General features: G+C 36.1%; 2 protein-coding genes across 5 annotated transcripts in view; one reads left to right on the plus strand and one right to left on the minus strand.

Annotated features, from left to right (window-relative positions):
• Nucleotides 1-25,249, minus strand: part of Ten-m (teneurin transmembrane protein Ten-m) — a 525,552-nt gene that overhangs the window by 411,539 nt on the left and 88,764 nt on the right. The window lies entirely within an intron of this gene.
• On the plus strand, nt 341-6,454 carry LOC138938306 (sialin-like). 2 transcript variants are annotated; one of them, XM_070305180.1, is made up of 7 exons: nt 341-466; nt 1,524-1,813; nt 2,679-2,961; nt 3,232-3,817; nt 4,028-4,160; nt 4,932-5,173; nt 5,692-6,454. In XM_070305180.1, the coding sequence occupies exons 2-7, from the start codon at nt 1,810-1,812 to the stop codon at nt 5,878-5,880; spliced, it is 1,437 nt and encodes a 478-aa protein (XP_070161281.1). In that variant the 5' UTR covers nt 341-466; nt 1,524-1,809; the 3' UTR covers nt 5,881-6,454. The 2 variants fall into 2 exon arrangements, with proteins under 2 accessions (XP_070161281.1, XP_070161282.1); XM_070305181.1 differs by having other exon boundaries at nt 342-451.

The raw sequence follows: 25,249 nt of genomic DNA on the forward strand, positions 1-25,249 counted from the left end.
GTGATTTTTGTTATTTATTTTATTTTATTTTATTTTATTATATTATATATTATTATTATTTAATCATATTTATTATAATACATATAGTTTTTGTATTTAACAACAAGTTTAATAAGATTTATTTATTGAGTGAAATTTTATGATGATCGTGCAATATCGCACTAAATAATTCTGTGAAATATATAAGGCATTTGAAATGTAAAACAGCAGATAAAAGATGTCGCTCAAATCGTTTCCATATAATGACGTGGCAAATACAAGGCGACCTTGTTTATATCATGGAATCGCCACTCACGATGCGAATTACTGAAAGTTAAAACGCATCCGCTTCCATAATCTAGTTCAGTGACTGTGCGACCATCGGTCAATTCATGTCGAACTGCCTTTCGTAGAGCGATTCAGACGTTCCGTTATAACTAGTTTCGATAACTGTGCTGCACCCGTCATCAAAGTATATTCTATCCAAGTATTTTATCATTTCTCTATTACTGTACACTGAAGATTTATCTGCTATATTCTGTTTACATTCGGCGACGTTACTTATACGGAGTATTTTGAAACTATCATGATTTATTCACTGAATTCTTTTAATCTGAAGATGATTCGTTAGGGAAAATATTTAATCAACAGATTTCGATTGGTAAATTTTCATTAAACGAAGAGGAAAATTAGTTTTATAATTTTAACGAGTGATAATAATTTTGAGACACCGTGTAGATATGGAGCAAATGTTTCAAATATAAGCTCCAACATCACGATATCAGTTTCATAAACTGGAATTACATTGGTCGCGTTTAGCAAAGAAAATCGCTCAATAGCAATCGAATGTGATTGGCTCTTACTTTTATAATCAACAAATCAACGTCGAATATTGACAAGACGATAACTGAACGCTGTCACTATCGAATGCGATCATTATAACCATGTTGATAAGATGCGAGAGGATATAAACAAATTTCGTACTTTTGCGATAACACTTCATTTTTCAAGATCTTATGAAGAATATTGTGTTAGTTTTTACAGAGAATTATTGGATTATAGCGCGGAAAATTTCTATAAGAACTTTATTTCGCATTCAGCAAACAAACATATTTAAAGAGCTGACATTAAAAGTAAAAACTAAATATCGAATATATATATATATCGCTTAAATATTGAAAGCGACATTGAAAACAAACTGATGTTTGTTATACATATATCTTATGTAAGGAATACGAAAGGCATGCTCACACAAATGTCTGTCTTTTGTATGAAATATCGCTTGTACATCGTCGTTTGAAAAAAAAAACCTTTTTTCTTCCGCGTAGCAACATTGTAACCTTAATATATTGCATGCAACTGTTATCGTTGACGTAACGTATTTACGAGAAGAATTGCATGTAAGATCGTAAAGCATCCGGCTAAAGACCGCGAATCAGTGGTAGTACGCTCTTCTCTTTCCTTTTCTCTCTCTCTCTCTCTCTCTCTCTCTCTCTCTCTCTCTCTCTCTCTCTCTCTTGTTGCTTATAATCTCGCGTCGATAGGAATCCAACTCCGCGTCGGCACACAAGTTTAAAAAAGATATTCGTGGAGGAGGAATCTGGTTGTCATCGTGTATGGGTGCCGTCTCTTCGCGAGTGATACACTTTGATAGTCGTCATCGAGCTGTTGAATTGCGCGAGTGAAATCGCGTGAAATTCTGAGCTGGAGATCGTGTCGATACAAAAACAAACGACACGAAAATAGTGACACTTGTAACGATTTGAAACGTGATGATCATCGATGTCGTCGGCGACCCATTAACCAAGGTCCTATTGAATATTGAAAACGATGGGTAAGAAAATATTCCCCGTTTGATTAATCTCCGTTAGCTGAGTAAATTTGCACGCAATGATTTTATTATCTCCTGCGCGTGATATCTAGAATGTGTGGTATAAGAGAAATTTATATTTAACACTTTTGCACGATAAACGAAAATTCCGTTGCTTTATTATCATTGATATATTTATTTGAATATTTTATACTGCGTGCATTTTTTTTGCGAAAGATTTATAATATAAACGTATAATAATTTAGAAATTTATACATATGAAAATTAATTTTTAGCATACCTTATTATAAGAAATAATTCATTATTTGCGGGTCTGCGAATGAATTTATATTTCGTGTATTATTTTTTCTTGCATTTTTTATGATCGTTAGCACGTTATAATTTTTGTTAGGTTAATTCAGATTAAACAGATGAACTCTCTGTTCTGTTTTTACTACGTGTTATCTTACATTATCTTAATAATATTTCTAATAATTTATTAAAATAATATTTGCGCGCGCTTGCGTATTGTGTAATTGCACGAGTAGAATAATTTATAATCATGCCTATACAATTTATGTCTGTGCAATATGTAATGTACACAAAATCGTTAATCTACACGCTAATATATTTATTTATATTAATATTATAATTTACAAGTAAATATATATGAGTTATTTTAAAGTGAATGGCAAGATTCCTTTTCAGAGATCGATTGTCATTAATATTCTTAAAGTAATTGTCAAAAACGAGCATATACTTTTGATTAATCATAAGACTTTTATATTAGATATATAATATACTATTGATTAAATATAAAATTATTAAATCATGTTAGTATCTGCGCTGCCAACACAATAACACTATTCTCTTACAATAATAATTTTAGAGATACGCGTACGGTATTTGTTCGCTATAATGCTTTGCATTGCGAACATGATTATTTACGGTCTGAAAGTAAACATCGCGACGGCTATTATCGGCATGGTGAAAAAAAAACCTGGCGTACCAGATTGGTCGGATGAGTGTCCAGAATTTGAAGTTCCCGGAGAAACCGTCACCGATATTGATGGTCCATTCGATTGGACGTCAAGTGAGCAAGGTCTGGTCGTTAGCATATATTTTGCTGGATATCTCGTCGGTATGTTTCCGTCGGGATACTTGGCGGATCGGTAAGTAACTATAGAGAAAAATAAAGAGAGCGAAAGAAAGAAAAAGAGAGATTCCAATTATACTTTTTCTCCGTGTAAACAAACTTTGTTTCTGGTATAAACGTAATATTGTATAATATCTGTATAATATATATATATATATATATAACTTTATAAGTTAATTAATACATTATTTACATAAAATTTATATATATATATATATTTTTTTTTTTTTTCAAAGAAAAAATATAACTTTAATCCTAATAAATATATTATTTTTTCGATGCATAGATTCAACACCAAATTTGTACTGCTATTCTGCGTGCTGGCAAACGGGATCTTAACGATATTGGTACCGATTACCGCGAGCACACTGTACGTACTATACACTGTGAGATTTTTAACCGGTCTCGTGAGCGCGGCGAATCTTCCTATAGTGAACGTTCTTCTGGGGACATGGGTTGTATACGAGGAGAAGAGCACGTGGGTCGGTATCATATACGCCGGCACGTCACTCGGCACCGTGATATCTATTCTTACCTCGGGAATGATATTAAATTTCGTGGGTTGGGAGGCTATCTTTTATATTCACGGAACATTACCGTTGATTTGGTGTGTCGTTTTTTATATATTTTTCGCCGGGTGTCCTGAAGAGCAAAAGTACATAACAGAGCAGGAGAGATCATTAATAGTGGGTTCGTACGGTCATCGTACGCCCGGCTCCATGAAAATGAAAGTCCCTTGGAAAAGTATATTCACGTCAGTGCCATTTTTGGCACTAATCGCCACCAATTGTCTAGGCAATTTTTGCTGGTATTTCTTGCTCACCCAATTGCCGCTTTACATGAATAAGATTTTGAGATACGATATCGCATCGGTAAGTATATAATAAAAATAGCAATTTTTTTTTCCATGTGAACATAAATTATTATTTAAATAAAAATGTTAAACTCTCTCGTTATTTTATAAATATAACAAATATTATATTATTGATAAAATTATATTTTATAATATATATATATTGTATATATTTTTTTAACTTTAACTTCTTTTTGTGCTTCACATATTTTCAATCTGTTCTATATAGAATGCCACTATTGTTTGCACGCCGTACCTGGTAAATGCCTTCACTAATCCAATGATTGGAAGAGTTTTGGATTGGGGACGGAAAAAGGGATATTGGTCGCAGACGGTTGCTCGTAAAATTGCGGTATTCATAAGTACATATTTCAAATTTTATTTTCTACATATATAAATAGAGATTCCTCTTTTATTCAAAGATAAAAGTGAATAGATTAAAAGGTCTTATAGAATAGAATTATATATATATATACTCGTATATTATATTCTATTATATATATTATATTATTTTATTATATTCTATTATATATATTATATTATTCTATTATATTCTATTATATATAGAAATTCATCAAATATATATATTCATCAAAATTATTATAATTTTTAATAATATATTATAGTGTCTATAAAAATGAAATGGATAATCTTTGAATAAATATAAAAATTTTCTCTTTTGAACTATTTTTTTAAATAGGTTACTTATAATTAAAGACACGGTTAAAGACAATCTTTCTTTCTTATTTTTAACACCAGCAGTCATATTAACGGATGTAATGACATAATTTAAACTTGAACATTAATTTACATATAATTTACATATTAATGAAATAAAAATGAGGTATTGTTTGCAAATTTTTTTGCATAATTCGCTCAACCGGCCGTGATATCAATGTAGCGCACGTGACATTATAATTTTTTCGTCGCTATTTATAATAACAATGTTTAAAATCCATTCGTGTAATATTCATTTTAAGTAACACATTGCATCGTGTCGATTTCTGTATTAGTATATCATATATTGTATATTAAGGCATATTTTACGCTCACGTCATTACTTAAATTTTACGTAATAAAAATGCTCGTTATACACTTTAATACATTATGCGAAACGTTTCTTTCTGTTCTAGGCACCGTTCCGGCTAGTATTTTTCTAATTATAATCGCGTACATTGGCTGCGATCGCCTAACATCGACCGTGCTGCTAACTTTGAGCATAGTAGTCTGCGGTGCTATATTTGTCGGTCACCTCTGTAATCAGAACGACCTGGCCCCGAATTATGCAGGAATTCTAATGGGCATTACAAATACCCCGGGCACCATCTCTGCTTTTATCCTACCGCCGATAGTCGGTGCCCTCGTATCGGAAGGAGTGAGTTGAACATTATGAATGCCGGTTATAGAATAGCGTTAACGCGATCCAGAAATGTCTGCTAAGAACAACGTGACATAAATCGCCGATTTCTCTCGAATCTTTAATAAGTTATCCGCGCGCAAGAATTCCACTTTTCTCAAGTTTTACGGAAAGTGGAACGGGGCTTTAAGCCGATAAGGAAGTTAAGTTGACATTTTCTCCGGGAGACACTGAATCCTAATTGCACAATCAACTGCAAACTTAACTTTATTGTAACATTAAGAGATAGAGAATGAGATTTATAACGTTATATTATTTGCTTTTCATCGTAAAATAATTTGCAAAGTAATTTCAGAACATTATCAAGTAATTGTCAAAGTAATTTCAAAATATCCAGATTAAATTTCGCAATGTACGCGTATTTTAAAGTATAGATATAAAAATAATATTCGATATTTTGTTCATTTATTTTATTATATTATCACGTTTATGATTATGGTATATAATTTTTTACGTTTATTTATGACCTCCTGTAGCATACTATAGCGCGTTGGAGAATCGCATTCTGGATTACTATTGTCGCCCAGATCTCGGCTTTCGTGATATTTGCGATTTTCGGATCAGCCAAAATCCAACCGTGGAATTACCCGCTACAGGATCTTGAAAATTGGCAGGTCGATGAAGGACAACCGCAAGAGCAGCAACAACAAGAAACAAAGACTTAACTTTCGTCTGCTTATTAAATAATCCGAAAACATTATTTTTATAAGAGAATTTGTCTTGTCTAAACAAAAACTTCTGCAAGTTAAACAAATTATGTTGACATAATTTGTTATAAAAAAAAAGAATCACATAAGTTAAGATCCTCGTGTGATTTCGATACATGACGACTCATATTTACATATATAAATCTTTTTATATCTAGACATGACATTGCCAATTATTTTTGATAATTCTGTTGAGATTAATCAGCGGATCTATAATTCAATATAATTCTACCAGCGTTTATATATTATATAAAGATGTCTTTAATATATTATCTACACATTGGTAATATTTTGTACAATATATATATACATATTTTTTTTTTTCATTAAGTAGCTCTGTTGTAAATACATGATCTTTACAAGATGTTATCAATATCAAAGTTTTAGCTGTCTTATACGGGTAACATATTTACTAGATCTTATATTATCGTCGCAAAAAATTTCGTATATAATCGCATTTGTTATTTGTATGATTATTTTCATCAATCTAAATATTTAAATTAAGGGAATAAAATAAAATTTATAAAAGACGTTTAATATAAATAAATCTTGTTGCATGATAAACTTGACTATGTACATTCCAAAGTTCACGAGAGAATCAAGGAGGCCTATTTCAAGGACCTCCTAAGGTTTACGCAATAATAATTAGAGTCATAAAATCACTGTTAATGATGGGCAACCAATTAAGGGGCATAAAAATTCTTCTTATCCCAATTAGATCGCGAGGTCGCAACTGTCAGTCTGCGCGAAGCGAACGGCAGAGAAAAAGGACGAAAAAGCACGAAAGGTTCACATCGCACCGGCAGCGGGGAATATATTTACGACGCTTGAAATATTACGTTTGTAATCTATTTCCAGCCTAAAGCCGTTCGCACTTCGACGATAACGAGAACCATTTCGCGCTCTTGCCGCGCGCGCTAGGTCATTTTCTCCTTTCTTTAAATATTACCGACAAGCGCGATAGAAGGCTTTCGGTTCTGGACGAGGGAATATTGAGACCCTTCTATATCTTCGGAAATTCTTTGAAAATTTTATTGAACGGAAATATGAAAAATCGAGAGGGAAGAGAGATGTACGAATGTATTATATGCACGTTCGACGGTTCTACTTTTAATCTAGAAAGTATTATTAAAATTAAAATTATTAATGTTATTAGTATATATTTTTTAAATATTTTAATATAATTTTTCTTCTGAGTTTTTCTCCAAGAGAAATATATAAATCAAATTTTTCTTAAAGTCTCTGAGATCGTTATTACGGCAATATTATATATAACAATTCGAATTAATTAATTTCAAAATTGGTGCATTTTCTGAAGATGAGGTAAGTACGAAAGACAAGGAAATCTTCGGATTTAATATTCTAGTAAGCTTCCTTATAGGGATGCTCGCCGCTGCGCGTGAGCTAGAGCTTCTCTTCATCGTGTTTACTAATTCATGAGATGAATAACTTAAGGATAAGCGTTCACGCGGTATGAATAATGCTTATTCGTCTTCTTAACCCCTTGAGCAGGTGACCCGTTCCTTCCGTCCATGTATATGCGCGATCCAAACCCGGCCGGGCGATCCATCGTTCGATCACTACTCTCGACGTGGGAAAACACCTGCCGCTGTCCATCGTAGCTTATAGTTAATACCGCTTGTTGACCGATCAAGATTTTCTTTCAGAACATTCCGCTTTCGAAACTTACGATTAATACCTGTCAATAAATATCTAATCGTATATAATCCAAATCAAGTATCTCTGCCATCGATTCTTTTAGATAAATTTCACGGTCGATTGTCTTTCTTGTTCCTACTTTATCTCAAGCTTGCGCGTTGGATTTCGCATTATAAAGATCAACGAGAGAGGAAGCTAGCCGAATTGTTCGAATATCCCTTCATTTATTCGCAGAATGCCCTCAGATCCGCGTATATTTCGTGCATTCTTTTATTCCCGTGATGAATATTTTCTATTTTCCAGATTTTAATGCAACTGCCGGTTCGTCCGACTGCTGTTCAAAAAGTCGGCAGACAGTCGACTAATTTACATAGAGTCAGATATTTTAAGAAGATTAATCGACGCATACACAGTAGACCGTTCGTTGCACAACGAGACGACTATAGTCGTCGGTGAAAAATTCCCTCCGTTTCCGAGTTATCTGTCAAAATGGCAATTAATCAAGCGGTAATTATAAGTTTCGAGCATCTTTCGTCGGGCCGTCGTCTCGTTTGCTTAGAGAAGCACGTAGTAGTCCGTAGTTGCGGGTCGCTCGACAGGGGCGGTTAATCAATCCTGGAGCTCGTTACAGCCGAGCACTACGGTACTTGAAGTGGCGTTAACGCATCCGGAGCGCCACTAAAATGTCAGGAATTGTTAATCTACTCCGGAAAAGGCGCGCACATAGCGCGCTTAACGCACGCTTGATAACACACTGCCGTTCCAACTACCCCTTGTTCTCTTTCCCCCCGCTCGAATGGGGTTACTACGAATAAACCCTTACTTTCCAGTTTCTGACCTCTTCCTCTTCACGAGACGATCTTGCGAGCTTGCTCCTCCGAGAGAAGCTTGGCGGGAGATATTCGCCAGACCGCACCGTTATTACTAGCGATAAATCGCCACCTTTAATAAAAGCTCGCGCGCGACGTATGCCAGACGGAAGCCAGAAACGACGACGACGACGACGACGACGACGAAAGGATGCTGAATTTAAGGGGCGAATAGCACCGAGTACACTCTATTCAAACGATATCCGCTCGATTTTACCGAGTTTCCGGTGGTGATAGCCGACATCGTGCTGTCTCTTTATTATGTGCGCCTGATGGCGCGAACGATTTAATTTTGGATATCTCGCCACGCGTGCGATAAATATTTCCCGTATAAAATACCTGACGACGTTACGAAAATTTATTACATTTACTGGAAGATAATATTGTAACGCGCCTATATCTAACGCGCCATCAACGTATACGATAGGGAGTTTTCGGTATATGATCCGTGGGGTATAATACGCTGATGATTTATTGCCGTGTGCGTTTTGATTGACGTTGTAACAAGATAGTAAACGTATTTCACGTGGCGCCGCGTTTTAATCCTTTCTATCCCGATATCGACGTTATATGTATGCGCCATTGTGTCGGGTTAAGCTTTTATCCTACAATATCAACAAGCAATTAGTGACATGTGCAAATATTTCTCGAATACTTGGAAATATATGCAGCTAATCTGTTTACCTATACCGACACTGATGCTTTCTACTTGTGTAAATATAACTTAATGGCAATATATGCGATAACGTTATTCTTATATTATACATTAAAATAACAAGAAATAAAATACACACATATAAAAACAATGTAACAAAAATTCTGAGCGTGCAGTAAATTGTTTTCAAACGAATTTTGAATCGTAATTATATGTTTTTATGCATAATAGACTTTTTTATCACAAGTATTATAGATATTCAAATCAAATGAGTATCATTTATAGTTCGTAAGTATTATTAAACATTCGAACCAATTTAATTTAGCTATATACATTATATTGTATCAAGATTTATTAATAATTAACATTTGCATATTTATTTATTATAATTATTTTTTACTATGCGTATTTTTAGCGTGAATCTAATATCGCGATTATCGAATAAAAAAGTAATAAAACGAGCCGTTTGGCAGATTTAGACTACGTATCAATATTTATATTTACATATATATACAAAGAATTATACGTCTCTCCGCGAGCTTTCCCTCTTTTTTCTATCAATTTCTTATTTTTCGTATATTTTTGCTTGAAATAATTCTTTTTTTGTATTTAGTGACACACGATCTGTGATAAATAGCGGATATCATGCCGAAAAAATTGTTGAACTGGAAGTAGGAATATGTTATAAAACGATATATGGCAATATGCAATATTTGTAATGCAAATTATCCGTTTCAAATAAACAAACGACAAGTACAAAAACATATAGAGACTACACATAATGATGTTTATAACAATTGTATTTCATTAAGAGAGAAAAAAATGGACATTAATTTCCAAGCATTTTGAAAGAACACGAAACGGTTATTTGAGATAGAAAATTTGTAACAATACTTTTCTTGGAAGAAGAGAAGACTACAAAATGTATTCTCATTTAGTCGATATGTATGAAGTCAATTAATATGCAACATGCAGACTCTGTATCTGGCTATTGAATTATTATAACTTTGTGGAAACCAATATGAAAGAATTTTGCAAGATATGCAATAACGATTTCACAAATTGTAATTCTTACATTTTTATGAAACATTTAATCAACGTTCATCAGGTTAACGTATCTTAAGAATTGAAACCAAAAGAATAAAGGAAACAGTGGTCAATATTAGCTTATATTTCTTTTAAATTACTTATATATTAGTGATGGTAGTATATTGAACCATTATTATTTTATTACAGCTCATCTCGCTGATGCAAAAATGCATCCTGCAAAAGAGCAGAAGATGACAGGAGAAGAGGCTGTTTTGGTAAGAATTCGATACTTTTCGAGACAGTGAAATAACGCAGAGAACATCGTTGCTGGATGAAACGCGGAAGGAGAGTAAGGGAAAGAGAGGGAGCTCGAAACTCGGTCACCCTGTTTTCAATTGACCAGCTTTCTTTCTCGCGGCATAGCCCGCAGTCTGACTGCATTGTACGAACTTTCTGCAGATTTTAGCTGTCACCCCTCCCGCGCATTTCATATTTTAAACGGATCTGCGGAGGAGAGGGAAAACCGGCCGACCGTGTGTCGCTTCGGGACGATCGACGTGGACGCGAGCGAGCACTGTATAAATATGTATGTATATGCCAAGTATACACACGAGGGAAATTGGGGAGAGAGGTCGGCGCAATCGCGGACCTATGTCAAAAACCGTTCGACCGACCGATCGCATCCTCGTCGTGGATTCGTGACGGAGGGCCGTTTCAGAAGGGGACCACCGCTTAATCGGCGGTCGTTGCTGCATCGGATTTTGATTAGCGCCACCGTGTCACGTTCGTCCGTTCGTTTGTCAACGGATCGAAAAATACATCGCGCACACCGCGGCGCATTAACTCATAAACTATATACACACACGTATAAATATGCTCTTGTCGATTTAAATCATTCCTATATACAATTTCGTTCCGCTCTTTGGTGATTTTTAATATCCCTTAATATTAAATGTATCCGAATGATCATGTGTCCACGTTTTCCACGAATAAATATCATCTATAACTTATGTCATACAATCATTAATCAAACATTGTCTTGTCGAATTGTCACTTTGCACTTTTATGTATTATATGCTTTAACTACTGAATTATCTTTTTATCAACAAACTCCGCGCATTAAGTTAAAATATTCGAGCACTCTGTGCATAATATAGTTCTATGACTTTTAAAACAGGATTATGTATATATGTCTGCGTATGTAAAAGCGGGAAAAGGCTTCCGCGTTTGACGTATAATTATATTTTCACATGAAACGTCACTGCGTTCTCTCAATCTACGTATAGATCTCTGTTAAATGTTAGACTGACACTTGTGCATTTAACAGAAACCTCCAAAAAAAGATATTTAAAAAATTAAATATTTATCTCAACGTTGGCTGATGTGAGGTCAGAAATAAAATTTTTATAATATATACTTTTTATAACGTTTTAATAAATTGAGTCTTAAGTTTTAATAAATTAAATTTGATAAAATAAAATTCAAATATTTTCAAGTATTTTCAAGAAAATATATTAATTCGAGTTAACTGATCGGTCTAGTTGTAAGATAGTTCGATCGTACGAGAATATAAACTTGGCGGACGTGGCGAACAGCTTGTACCCCCGCCGTATAATTTAATCATATCTTCACGCCCCTCGAGCGACAGAGCCGACACGAGGCCCCTTCGTTTTCAGGCCGTGATATAGAGCTGGCAAAGAGCTCGGGGTTATTAGACGCGTTCATTGTTGTGCGTTCGTACTTTATTGTTGTTTCAATTACGTTTGAGAGAAAGTCTGCACACCCTTTCCGACTCTCCTCTCCTATGTGTGACACTGTTTCTCCTCTCACCCTTTCATCCGTTCTTACCGAGCTTTACCCCCGCGAATCGCGCCCTTCTCCGCGTCCAAACTCGCGTTCTCCTCTTCCGTCCCCCCTCCCTCTCTTTACCTTCCCCCTAAAACCCCGTCGAAAGCCGTCAGCATATTGCGCATGCATAATTTAACGTGTTCAAACAAATAACAAAGTTTTCGCATGCTGATGAGAACGCCACCGCGTCCGGATTTCGACTGCCACCGACTGGCAGTGACATATTTTCATTTGACACGCGGAGACGGGGCGGGTCCGACTAGCGGCCGAGGAATTCCGGTAAATCTGTGCGGCATGATCGATCTCTTTCTCTCTCTCTCTCTCCTTCTCTCTCTCCTTCTCTCTCTCTCTCTCTCTCTCTCTCTCTCTCTCTCTTTTCACGTTCAAACGCGCCGGGCCATGAATACTAGAAAATAACCCGTGAAAAAATAACGAACAACGTAAAACTTTGCATCGAATCGCCTCTCGAGAGCACAAATCGATAATAATTTAAATAAAACGCGTTTGCCTAATTTTCCACGAGAAAGACAAGCTAGGAGATGGGAGATTCGCGCCAAAAGATCCTTGAATATTGCTAAGTAATATTTAGGATAATTACACAGGCGATTCGGATTATTTTTTCCGACCGCCAGAAATGTATTTCCGGTCGAATGATGCGATAACCGTTTACAGGTCTCGCGTGATCGTCGACGTCTCTTTCCTCTTTTTCCAACCATCAATCGCAGAGAGATATTACGGAGCGTGTTGTAAAAAGGTGGCGCGACTTCGGCGAGTACACTTTGGCTTGCGTGTTATGTGCGAAGGACAAAATATATAGCCAATAAAGTACACCACCCTCGACATACATATCTCGGATACGTGTATATTACCGGTGGAAGAGATATGGATACGAAAAAAGAAATGCTGACGCGGATGCGGATTTTACGTCTCTCGCTTGGTTCAATCATTAGACGAAACAAAGGATAATTATGCCTCTAAACAGTAAGAAATGACAGCCACGGCCGCTGGCTAATTCTCTCCTTTATTACCTTTACGATTGTCGGGATAGCGTCGTGGTTAAAGCGGTTCAATTCCCGTACCGTTTGCACGTAACCGGCAATTTACTTTTATTGCGAGATGCTTTAAAGATAAACAAGCAAATGCCGCTTTAAGTACCATTGTAAAAGCCCGACGTTATAATAATTGACGCGACTCGCGCGTCAAGCGAGCTACCCCGCCTTCAAGAAATCTTGCCGATCGCTCAACGTCTTGTCTCGGGACATGGAGCTTTCGCCGCCCCGTTTATTTTCACCGTTAAAGGTGAAGTTTACGGTAAACATATACAACGTAGTGACGGTAATTATTTACGTTATATTTTACGTGATATACGATCTCGGCGACAGCAGCCGAACGCGGCTTATAAACTCATCGCTCGTGACTCCGAGCTCCATCCCCTTTAATGGGAAAGCGTGTCTCACGTTGCACGTACGGTTAACTAAAGCGTTATTAACTTCCAAAGTAAACTCACTCTTTTTCTCGTGACACACTTTGGTCGCGCGATACACGCGCGCATAACGTAATGCTCGATGCGTTACAATACTCGATGAGAAGCTATGTACGTATGCAAGTACCCCACCGGTATTCGTCTGGTCCGATTGGCAATTTGCCTTTGCATACCGCAATCTCACTCCAAGTATGAATAATAATGACCCTGGATATGTGAATTACGAGGCGATTATCTACAATGGTAAGAGAGAAAGGAGGGGGAAGGAAGGAAGGAAGGCGAACGCGCTGGTTGTAGGTGGACCCCGCGTTGGTTATTGCACCCCGGCGGTGTATAATGTTGTTTGAAATCGATTCTGTGACTTGGTATAATAACGGCGCGATGTTCCAGATATATTTTCTATAATGCTGCGCCGTTCATATTATAGATAACAGACGGATATATTAATAAATAGGTAACAAGAAGAAATTTAAAAAAATGCTTTTCAAATATTCTGAATGTACATGTTTTCTCGCGATTAAAACCATGACAATACAATTTCTATAGCTTAAATAAACTACTACGTTTTAGTGCATAATTAGAAATTATGATTAAGGAGGATGTAAAAACGAAACTATTTTTGAAATGCTAATGGCGGAATCTAAATTAATCATTGGAAACTGTCTGTAGGATTTAAACAAGTATAAATTAAATTATAATATAATTGAGTTTCCACAACTGTTCTCACAACAACATTTGTTATAAAATTTCTATTATATATAGAATTCAAATAATAATAATATATATATAATTATGTCTTGTTTATCTTTTTCATTTTTATCAATTTCGAAATTTATGTTTTCAAATTAATTGCGGTCGAAGTCGAATATTCTATTGGAATATTCAACCCCTTTTAGAAAGGGGTGAATCTTGATACGAAGTTTTTCCGCAAGCAGCGCCACTTGACGGACCAACCCTTTTCGACAAGATAAAAAAATTTAAAGAGTGTTGGCTATCACTGTGTATCATTATACATTATCAGTAAATGTCTTTGAATTAGAGTAAATATATTAGTTATCTATTAAAATAATTTTGCTTTAAAATCATTAGAATAATTTGGAAGAATTTTGTTTCGTATGAATGATATCTTACCTATCGATAGATTTGTGTTTCATTTTTCGATTGATTCTTTCAGTTTTTATATATTATAATATCTTTTTATTTTATAAAACAAAATCCCGCAATGATAAGCTGGATTTCTTGTTTCTGCAAACATTGCATACGAATTGATATAAATAACTTAGCAGTGTACGTGAATAAATAAGGATCCATTTTACTTCGAAAATGAGAATATTTTACATTAATAATCTATGATTAAGCTGATTATCCTAACATTTTTATCGCGTACATACATACGATCGATTTTAAAGGTTTTAATTCTACTTTACACTTTGTTTTACGATAATATATTACATTTAGATGTCAAAATGTAATAACTGTTGTACCGTCATATTCCATTCTTTTTTTTTTACGCATGTGTATGAAATATACACAAGAGCAGTCGGAGATATATTGTTTCTCTACGTATCTGTCGTCCACTGTCCGGCTTCCAATTGTTTAAGTTTCGCGAACCAGCGTTGTTGTGTGATTCGAGAGGGTAAGAAGAATCCGGACAAAGGATCGGCGAGTAGTATCCTCAGTGTGTGTGATTTGTCAAAAACATTCCCTCGCCGAATTCGTGCCGCTTTGCCATGATGAGTACATGCGTGCGGCGTGGTATGCCTTTCGCATTCGTTTAAACGAATGCCAGACGGGGGATAGCGCTCGGATTGAAAAGAATGGCTTGAAAGGCAAGAACGTGGTTTATGCAATATTAATGTGCTTGTATTAAGGTTTTATGAAACTTCAAACATATTATATACGCCGTACACTTTTTCTACGCTTACATATATTGTTTCTCTAATACATCTATTTAACGTTGACATAATATTAAATTATATATAACACGAATTTATAATTATATCGACTGTTTCGAAAATATATGAATTATTAAGTATCTACTTATCAAGCATTGACAAAGATTTGAAAATTTTATTTTTATTTTTTATACCATTTATATTTATCATTTTTTACATATTGTATATATGACATCATATGACATTGTATAACATGATGTATACGATTGATTTTGCGAAAATAATTTTTTAAATATATTATATTAACAAAAATATTTAAACAGATATTAGATTTTTATTTGTTTTTAATTTGTTAATATGCATTGATTGTAATAAAAGTAGTATAAAATTGATGGAATCTTATAAATTAAAATGGTATTACACAAGTGTGATGATATATCTCTTTAATTATTTTAACTGAACATGATAAAAGAAATTGACAAAGCATTTTTAATTAATTTAATATATCAAATTTTATATTACACAAATATTTAGTGATAAAAATGAGTAAATATAAAAAAAAAAAAAATACAAAACTTGCCATTCTCTCTTCAAAATCTTTTACGAACTTATTTTATTTATCTATTAGCACTGTAATGTTTTGATGAAAATATGCTTTGAGTCAAATCTATGTGAAATTATCTTTTTTTAGTTTAACTCTGGATCTGATGTAATTATATTGTATCATAATTATAAAATTATTATATAAGGAAATATAAGATTGTCATTTATTCGACAACAGTCTCTTCTATGTAGATCGAGCTGGAAAAAATTGTTTTTTTAATTAACTATTATATTTTTGGAATTAACGCGACACATAATTGGAGAAACAATACGAGAGGAAACTCAAGAGAAAATCGTAAGAACAAAAACAATGTAAGATATGAGAATACGTAGAAAATTATTTATTATTTTCAGTACATATTGACTAATGAAAAAAAATATTACATTATATTTTTCATTTAGATTTGCACTTATATGAGAAAAAAAGTTTCTTCCTCCAGTTAAATTAATACTAATATTAAGAGATACAGTTTAAAATAATGATAAGGTTAAGTTAAAATATTAAAAAAAAAAATGGATTAAAATTATTACAATCTACCATAATTTATTTATTTAAAAATAGATATTTTAGAAATTTGAAAAGAAATACTTAAAAAAGAAAAAAATTTAATTTTTTGAAGATTCTTTTATTTATATCTATTCGAATTAATCTTATTTTCCAATTTTTAGAACGTACATGAACCACTTCAAACCTTTCTCCCAAACATTTTGTTGAGTAGCATATTATTTAGCTATTTTTTTAAAGACTTTCTCGATTTTTCAGCGTACAATATCTAAGAAGCAACTGTCGAGCGCATTGTAGCTTATTGCGTGGCATGCAGCGAAGACTATCGCTTACGCTGGATTTAAAAATCAAGTTAATGGTCAGCCCGTTATTTCCACGAGATGAGCTACGCCGCCGTGCGCCTTCTACCCGCGGTGGGATGGGAACGGGGAAGGGCGTTTCTCTCTATCCGTCTCGCTATGATTGTAGCAGAATCCTCGGCAAGAAGTAATCTCTTTCTCCCGGTGCGCGGTATCTCGCGCCGAGGCGGGATATTTATTTATGGTGATTAATCACGCAAAGTCCGGAGACGCCGAGATCCGAGAAGTGCCCGGAACTGAAGGAGGCACGAAAACGAGCAAACATTAGAAGCGGGACAATAAGACGGGCTCGCATAATGCCGCGGCAAAACGCGCTCTTTCCTTCTCTCGATCTTAAGGCATCGCTATCCTTTTCACACACTCTCTCTCTCTCTCTCTCTCTCCCTCTCTCTTATCCCTTTTCCTCCGCGCCATAGTATTTTCTCAGTCGAACAAATCGTCCTCGCTACACTTCCTGACGATTCATTCCCGTGAACACCATTGCATTCGTTGATCTTTCGAGTCCTTCGTCTCGCTCTCCCGGCAACCGCGAGAGGCATCTTTCCGCGTCCACATTCTTCTCCGCATTGTTCTTTAAATGGAGTTATTCGTTACTAAGATATTACAGCCGATCGGCAACACCAATTCCCAGACGCACGCATTAATCACGCGAACTTCTCAGAACAAGAAAAATATCTCTTCAAATCTTCAATTTCTTTAATTTCAAATAATCCAACAATTATTAATCAAAATTCTAATTCTAATAATTATCTTGAAAAATCAAGAATAAAGCGTCTAATAATCAATTACTTGCGTGGAACACGGCTATTGATCTGTACGTATGTTTGTCTGTTTAAACGAGTTAGTTTAAAAAAGAAATGAAAAAAAATCAGCGTGTAGTATAGTTTAGCGGAAGTTTGTTTCGAATCCCGATCGAACAGTTAACTAATTAATTAGGGCACGAATCGACGAATAAATCGTTGTTCGCGCGCAACCGGGTGGAAATAAACGTCGACTACCGAGTACCACAGATCGGAATGTCTGTGATCCGGACTAATGAGCAATTAGTAACAGAGCCGTTTGCTCTGTATCTAGTACAGCCAGCAAACGTGCCCGCCACATGCCTCACGCTAAACACTGCCATCCAACTGCCTACTGTCAAAGATTTATCGTTCCGTTACATATGCATCTCCACCCTACAGTGCAAGAATATGTCCCATCGAGTATTTTTATAATATGTCGGGATCGTTTCTTTTCTTCGCAACACATTCTTTAACCGCAACGCGACGAGTCGAATCGAATGTACGATATACAATATATAACTTTTTGTCACACAGTTATTGTGTGTATTCAATTTAATGCGATGGTAATTTAGAACTAATAATTTACAATTTAATTGAAAATTCTTGTCTTTTTATATTATTTACTAGCTAATAATATGTGTAATACACACAAGATATTTTCTTTTACTCTTTTTACATTTTTTCTTTCTTCTTGAAAGCGTATGAAAGATTAATGTTTAATTTATTATATTTGATTGCGAGCTAACGTAAAATGATCGAGATGTTGATTTGATTTAATTGTTCCTTTTTCGCGCGTTATTTGATACAGGCGCTTTCATGTTTATAATGAATATGGCTTAAATTACATATTTATGCAGTGATTGCAACTCGGATAATTAACATACAAATTTATTGGTCGTATTCGTAAAAGTAATTTTTTTTGCCAAACGAAAGAATTATACGATAGCTTGCCGTCAATATTTTTCGTCCTGGAAATCCATTCCGTATTTTATCTCGCGACTCGCGTCTTTTTGGTTCCTTCAGAAGGATATTTGATGTTAAATATGTTTCGACAAATTTGTGGATGTACATTGAGCTGCGAGACAGTGACGCGTTGCGCGAAATAGCCGATTATTCGACGTCAAATTACAACGGGCAAGAATATTTCCAAGAGGAATTCGAGCTCGGATGTTACGAGCCGGGATCAAGGAATACGATCACCCGCGCGAAATAATCGTAGATCTCTCGCGCTCGATTTATCGTGAAATTCACAATTTATTTAACCCCCGGTTGGCAACGAAGCGATTCCGGGAGCATCGGGCAAATCAGAGAGAGATTGTGTAGCAAGGGTTAAGAAAATCGATCGTTCGGCAAACACGCGGATGTAGCTGCCGTAGCTGTTGGGTTATCGTGCGGAAGGAATGACGGTAATTGCCGGTTTTGTCTTCCGACGAGGCGACGATAGACGCCCTTTAGACGTTATGAAGCGGCCGCCGTCGCTACCGCCTTTCACATCGGGATTCGACTTCGTCGTCTTCGACGGCACTCGGTGCCGTAATATTAAGGCACAGCCTGGGAACGATGACAAGGACGTGCCACCTCGTATTCACTAGCGCATGGCGCACAATTTTAACTCGGAGAACGTCAAGTAATTCTCCGTTAAAGGCGAATTACGAATAATTCACGCCGCGGAACAAGTCGAGATGAATATACGATTAAAGGTTAAATGAAAATTGCATCCCATCGAACGATTTTAATTTTGACACTAAATGCATTCTAATGTAAATAATTTTTAAATGCCATCTCGTAATCGCTGATATAATGCATCGTTGATTCATACAAATTTTACAATTGACATTAACCATTTCATTCTTATTCAATGAATTCATTAAATATTTCATTATTCATTTCATTAAATAGAAAAAAAAAAATTGAGCGATTTTTATAGTTAATGCTAATCACATGAATGCTTAATTAAAATAATGCTGATATTAACAGACTATTCAGATTAGAGAGTATGGGCCACAGATGTTGATGAAAATGGCGGTATGATACGAACTCGGGCGGAATGACATTTGAATTTCGTTGATTAAACGTACAAAGGGACCGGGGTCTTCTTGCTCTTCGGGTCATTTACAGGACATGGCGGACGAGGTGTCCTGCACCTGACGTTGTAAGGGCGACGACGGGTGAGTCTAGAGAGGTGGTACAGAAGCGTCAGGAAAGAGCCGAACAAGGAGAGGAAGCTCGGGCTAATTGGATGTCGGAGGCGCAATCTTGCGGTCTCCATTTGTCATTCGGTAGCGCGAGAACGCGACCCATCTCGCGTGCTTCTCTATCTCTTCCGGCTCTATCTCCATTTTTCCTAGCGTTTCCGTAAAGCCCTTTCGTTTCAACACGCTTATACACTCACGTGGAATCTATCTTTGAATTCGGCGGTCGCGCCGGTCCGCACGGACGTTAGCCGGATATTACGAGAATTCTGAAGCCCCTTCGAACCTCCCTGGAATTCGATCCACGTATCTCGGAGATCGCGCCAAAAATCCCACGACTGCCGCCGTGATCCCCTTCTTGTTGGCGCGCGTTCCCCATGTACGAACTACCCTGATTGGGATTCGAGAGATCTCATCGATTAGCATTCGAGAATCCGATAAGAAGTTGAACGTAGAGGGATAATTAAACTGTTGTATAAAAAAAAAATGGTAAAGAAAATGTCTAGGATAATTTTAACTGTTAAATTATACTTTTAATAGAATTTTCATCGATAAAACTCAACGATTAGCTGTAATTTCATTGATTAAAAATACAATTGCAATTGTGCGATGTAAATGAACTTAAACTCGAGCACGAATAGATGTTTTTTTACCTTTCCGTATTTCACGTAACGATGGCTTGCTCGAATGATCGCCGGATATTACAAGAATCTAGACTTTGCCATTCCCCAACATTTAATGCACATACAACTTATCTCGCAGCAAGGTCCTATAACTCTCACTGTACCCCGCGAACTAATTATCGTTGAAATTTACATGAACGAGGAACGAAGTATTAAGGTCGACACAAAGGCCGCGTTGTTGCCTCAACCTTCTCGATTATAGATACACGAACGATAATGAATCGTGTATAATGAGAATGTCCCGCGAGATTTGACATTTGTGCAAGCTATGAGAAGAAATCGATAGACGTGCGTAAACGCGTTAATTCATTAATCGGATTACGTCGCGTTAAAGTTGATGTATACAGCCTGCCATCGTAGTCGTAATGTTTCTTTAAAGAGGACGGAGAAACCGACTAATGATAATAAAAGTTTGATAAGAACTCGACTGGAAATATTGTTCCTACAAAGTCTCTTTAACTAACTTTCCTCTCGGCATTAATTGCGGCCGGTATTGTAAAGAATACGGAATGGGCGCGACCGCTTTGAGCAACAATCAACGATAGTACAGTTTCCTTCTCTCTCGCAAAGTTGACCTTAGTATCATTAAAATTACTTCATAGCATGAAAAACGAGATAGACTTATAATTTACTCACACTGTAGATGGTTTTATAGTTGTATCAATCGAAGGCATTAACAGCTGAAACTTACCTGAAACAAAAACATATTTTGTTAAATATTTTATATTATATATATAGAACGCAAAAGAGCATTCAAGACCGAAATCTATATACGCGTAATCGTTTTAAGCTACAAATTTTCTCGAAAATCTGCAATTTTCTCTTCTAAATTTCCAACAATATTTTTATATATTTGCTTATTAATATTTATATTTTAATAATTATATTAAGAATAATAAATTTATATATAAATATTGTTTATAATTTTTCATTAGTATATGTATTAAAGGAAGCACGTAACAATTTAATAAAGAAAGCATTAATTTATATTGAATGATCAAAGCTGTGTAATTTTCGTGATTTGATTATTATTATTTTATTTGGAAAGAATAAAGGCAATTCGGACCTACGCAAAGAAATAGCGTATTTAAAGGGTAGATAGGGAAAACGTCGGAAGTAGAATTCTTGGTGAGCAATAGCAAGTGCTGATAGCACGGACAGCGTAATCAGTCTTCCATTATGCTCACACATACACGTGAACGAGCCTTTATTATCTAAGACTTTGCTATGAAAGGCGCGAATAGGGTCATTCTTCGATTGCTACTACTTCCAATATTTCCATGGCGATCCCGAAAGAAAAGCGATCTCAAAGACCATCCTTACAAATCAACTGCTTTGTTCGAAGGACGACTTATCAGCGACGATGGACACGGTAGGGAAAAACTATTTTTTTCCCTTCGATCTCTCTCGATGGCCCGAAACGAAAAGTGCTCTGTAACAAATTACATCATTTGTCCCTACGTGATTTGTCAAAGAGAGAAAGCGAGAAATTATCCAAGATATTATCGTCTCTTTTGGTCTTCTTTGTGGAATTTTATTTCTGTGTGTGTGTGTGTGTATGTTTCTTTCATAATTATCATATAATATAAAAGATAATATTTATTTTAAGGAAAGAATGTTATTAGGAAAATTAATATTAAAATAATTTTTTTTCTAATTTTTAATATTACGTAATCAAGTCATGAAATAAAACTTTGCAAATCTATTTATCTTCAATATTTGCGAGATTTTTGTATAGTTTATAATGTGATGGAAGATGTCTGGAATTTCATGAGAGGTATAAAATTATTCTCAAATCGGTGGGATTATCAGCAATTAACCATAAGAATTAAGAACTCTCGTTGAATCAAATTCGTTTTGGAGTTTTCGAGACGGTGATATAAGACGAGATGGTTTATACAAAGGAAGGAAAGAGTCATTCGCGTCTTCGTGACCGTGTGCGTGCTAGTTTGGTTGTCTGCCTTAACAAAAGTCGTGCGAGAGATTAAGCTATCTCTGATAAGAAAGACCAAGTGGTGGAACCAAAAGGACTGGTGGCGGCCACAGAAAACGGAGTAGAGGAAGAACTAGAAAAATGAAGGGGAGAGAGAACCTTGCCTACGGGTCTGAAATCCGGAATAAGAAGTTCCGGACTGTTCGAGGCTGCGGGCTGTAGGTAGGCGATAGCGAGAGAGAGAGGACGAAAGAAACAGAAGGAGAAGAAGAGGAAGAGAAAAGAGTCGAGAGAGAACGAGAGAGGAGACTGAGAGATAAATCGAGAACCCGGGGCGACCAGATAAAAGTCACTAACAAGTAACAAAGGTTTGAGGGTCGGTGGGTTGAGAAGCGAGGAAAAAGAGAGAGGAAGAGAGAGAATGAAAAAAGGTGTGCTACATATTGGTTCCATCGCCTTCCTTCGTCCGTTGGTCCTCGGAGACTTTTGTTCTCTTCCCTCGGACTCGGGGAAAGTCCCTCACAGTCTCTCACAGGAATCGGCATCCGCCAATTTTGAAGTACGGGTCTTCGGACCGCAATTGTTTCTTGTCAGTAGTAGCATCCTATCATTTTCCACGGCTACTCGAAAACTTCCAATCAAATTTGATTCATCATCGATTACTCGCAATCTCTTTGGCATTAATGGAGAAGTATTAATTCGCATTTTCATTTATCTACATAAGTTTGACGAAATGTAAACGTCAAAAGCGAAACTTGATCGTATCGATCATCTTACGTAATAAAACATAACTGATTTATGCCATTCAATTTTTTTCTATTTCCCTATCGAGGAAGAAAAATATTCGATATAAATAAATGAAACCATTGCGGTATATCTCGCGAAAAGATTTAACTCCCCCCCCCCCCCCCCCTACACACAGAACCACTACTTTTAAAATATTTGGGAATATCGCTTCATCCATAAATTGCTACAGTCAAGAATTTACAGCTAATGGTCAAACGTAAATAAAAGAAGAAAGTTTGTGGTGAGAGAAAGAAAATGAGAGAGAAATGCGGAAGAACGAGAGAGAGAATCGTTTGTTATGCGTGACTGGCGGCCAACTGAACTAAAATTGTGGTGGAAACAAAGGCCACCCAGCTGACGGTACGAAAAAGGTGGAGAAAGTAAGTACAAACTTGGAAAGAAATTTCTCGCGTAGTCTTGCGAGGAATAAAAAGGACTCGAGTTTTACTTATCGCGCCTCCGACGAAATTGCGAAACTTGTATCTGCGAACTCGGTGACAAAACGCCGCGCGGTTCTCTCTCTCTCTCTCTCTCTCTCTCGTATAATATCTTCCGCTTCCTTTTCTTGTTAGAGATACGTGTCGTCCCAAAATATATAATTTACTTTAGTTTGAAACATTTCGCACGCGGAAGGACGCACGTGTTATTACGAATCCTTTCTCTCTTTCTCCATCTCTTCGCTTGTCACTCGAACTTTACATGTACGAAAAATACTCCGTCATAACAAAAGTTTCAATTGGCTTTATGTAAATATTATCAAATTTGAATAACATATTATTGTTGTTTAAATAAATATTGATAATAAATATTGTGGAAACTTCTCTTTGTAAATAAAAAATTCCAAACTTATAGATTTACCAAATGCCTATCGTAAACCAAAAAAATCATATTCTCCACATTCACTACTCATCTAAATGCGCAATTGATTTTATTTTAAAGGCATATTAAAGGTACAAAATTAAAAAAATATATTTTACGATTATTTCAGCAATTCCGATTTTTATAACTTTCCCCGGACCTAGGAACATAATTATAATTATTTTCTGTTTCTAGAGAATCTCGTAAATAGTTTTCCATAATTAATTTAGATTTCGCCAAAAATGGCCTATGTTTAACATCCTCTTTTTCTTCTGTCACGGTCAACATCGTAACTCCTCCTCTTTTGGCACCAAGGTTAAAAACGAGCTCTGAAAATGCGAGGTCGATGGAGCGACGGCGCTATATAAGGGTGATATCAACTTATCTATAACCTGAAGGTAAGGCGGCTGCCGACCTCTCTCCTCCCCGTTTTCCCATCGGCTTTGCAGCCGAGCTCACCTTCTTCTCATCTCGCCCGCGCCGATACCCGACCTTGATTGAAAAGCAGATGACGCGGAATAAGGAGTTTTCCGGAGGTCCAAGGAAAATGTCTTCTACCCCCGAGGCTCTCCAATTTCTCAGAAACGTGGAATTTATTTCATTCCCCAACGTCTGATGTAGGACGAGGTGAAAAGGAAAAGGGAGATGGAACGGAAGGAGCCAGAAAGAGAGTGAGAGAGAGAGAGAGAGAGGTAGGAGCCTGGATGATAACCCTCAGCGAAATGTCTCTTCCGACCGGCGTATATCCATATATATATTTTTGGATGTGGCATAAAATAGGTCTGACGCGGATTCCGCCTCATTTTTGACAAATACGCGTCGAGACTGCGGCGAAATTGCGCAAAATCTGCATTCTTTCGATATTTTATACACATACATACACAAGTCGCTCTATGAAAGGTATCAAAAATACTAGAATATTTCATATAAAGTAGTATCTCTCTCGATTCAATGACTAAAAAAATATTTAAAAAATTCAACAGTTCATTTGCAGCTCTATCGAGAACGCTGTAAATAAAACTGAAGACAAGGGAAAGCAAAGGGAGCTATCAATTCCGATAAATTTAACGATTCTCACAGAAAGTACATGGCTCGCACGCTCGCGGAAGAATGAAAAGGCAGAAGTAGAACGTAACGAAAGATCTCTAGGGATTAAATCGATGCTTTACGGTTGCACCGGAGGCGCCG

This window comes from Polyergus mexicanus, unplaced genomic scaffold (genome assembly GCF_030449975.1).
Source record: "Polyergus mexicanus isolate NDT 795.1 unplaced genomic scaffold, iyPolMexi1.0 SCAF_12, whole genome shotgun sequence".
NCBI classification, from domain to species: domain Eukaryota; kingdom Metazoa; phylum Arthropoda; class Insecta; order Hymenoptera; family Formicidae; genus Polyergus; species Polyergus mexicanus.

Excerpts from the sequence above, each read along its gene's own strand:
- LOC138938306 (XM_070305180.1), top strand. Across the intron at positions 2,962-3,231 it reads TCGGGATACTTGGCGGATCG|ATTCAACACCAAATTTGTAC; the intron begins GTAAGTAACTAT and ends TTCGATGCATAG. Across the intron at positions 4,161-4,931 it reads TAAAATTGCGGTATTCATAA|GCACCGTTCCGGCTAGTATT; the intron begins GTACATATTTCA and ends TTTCTGTTCTAG.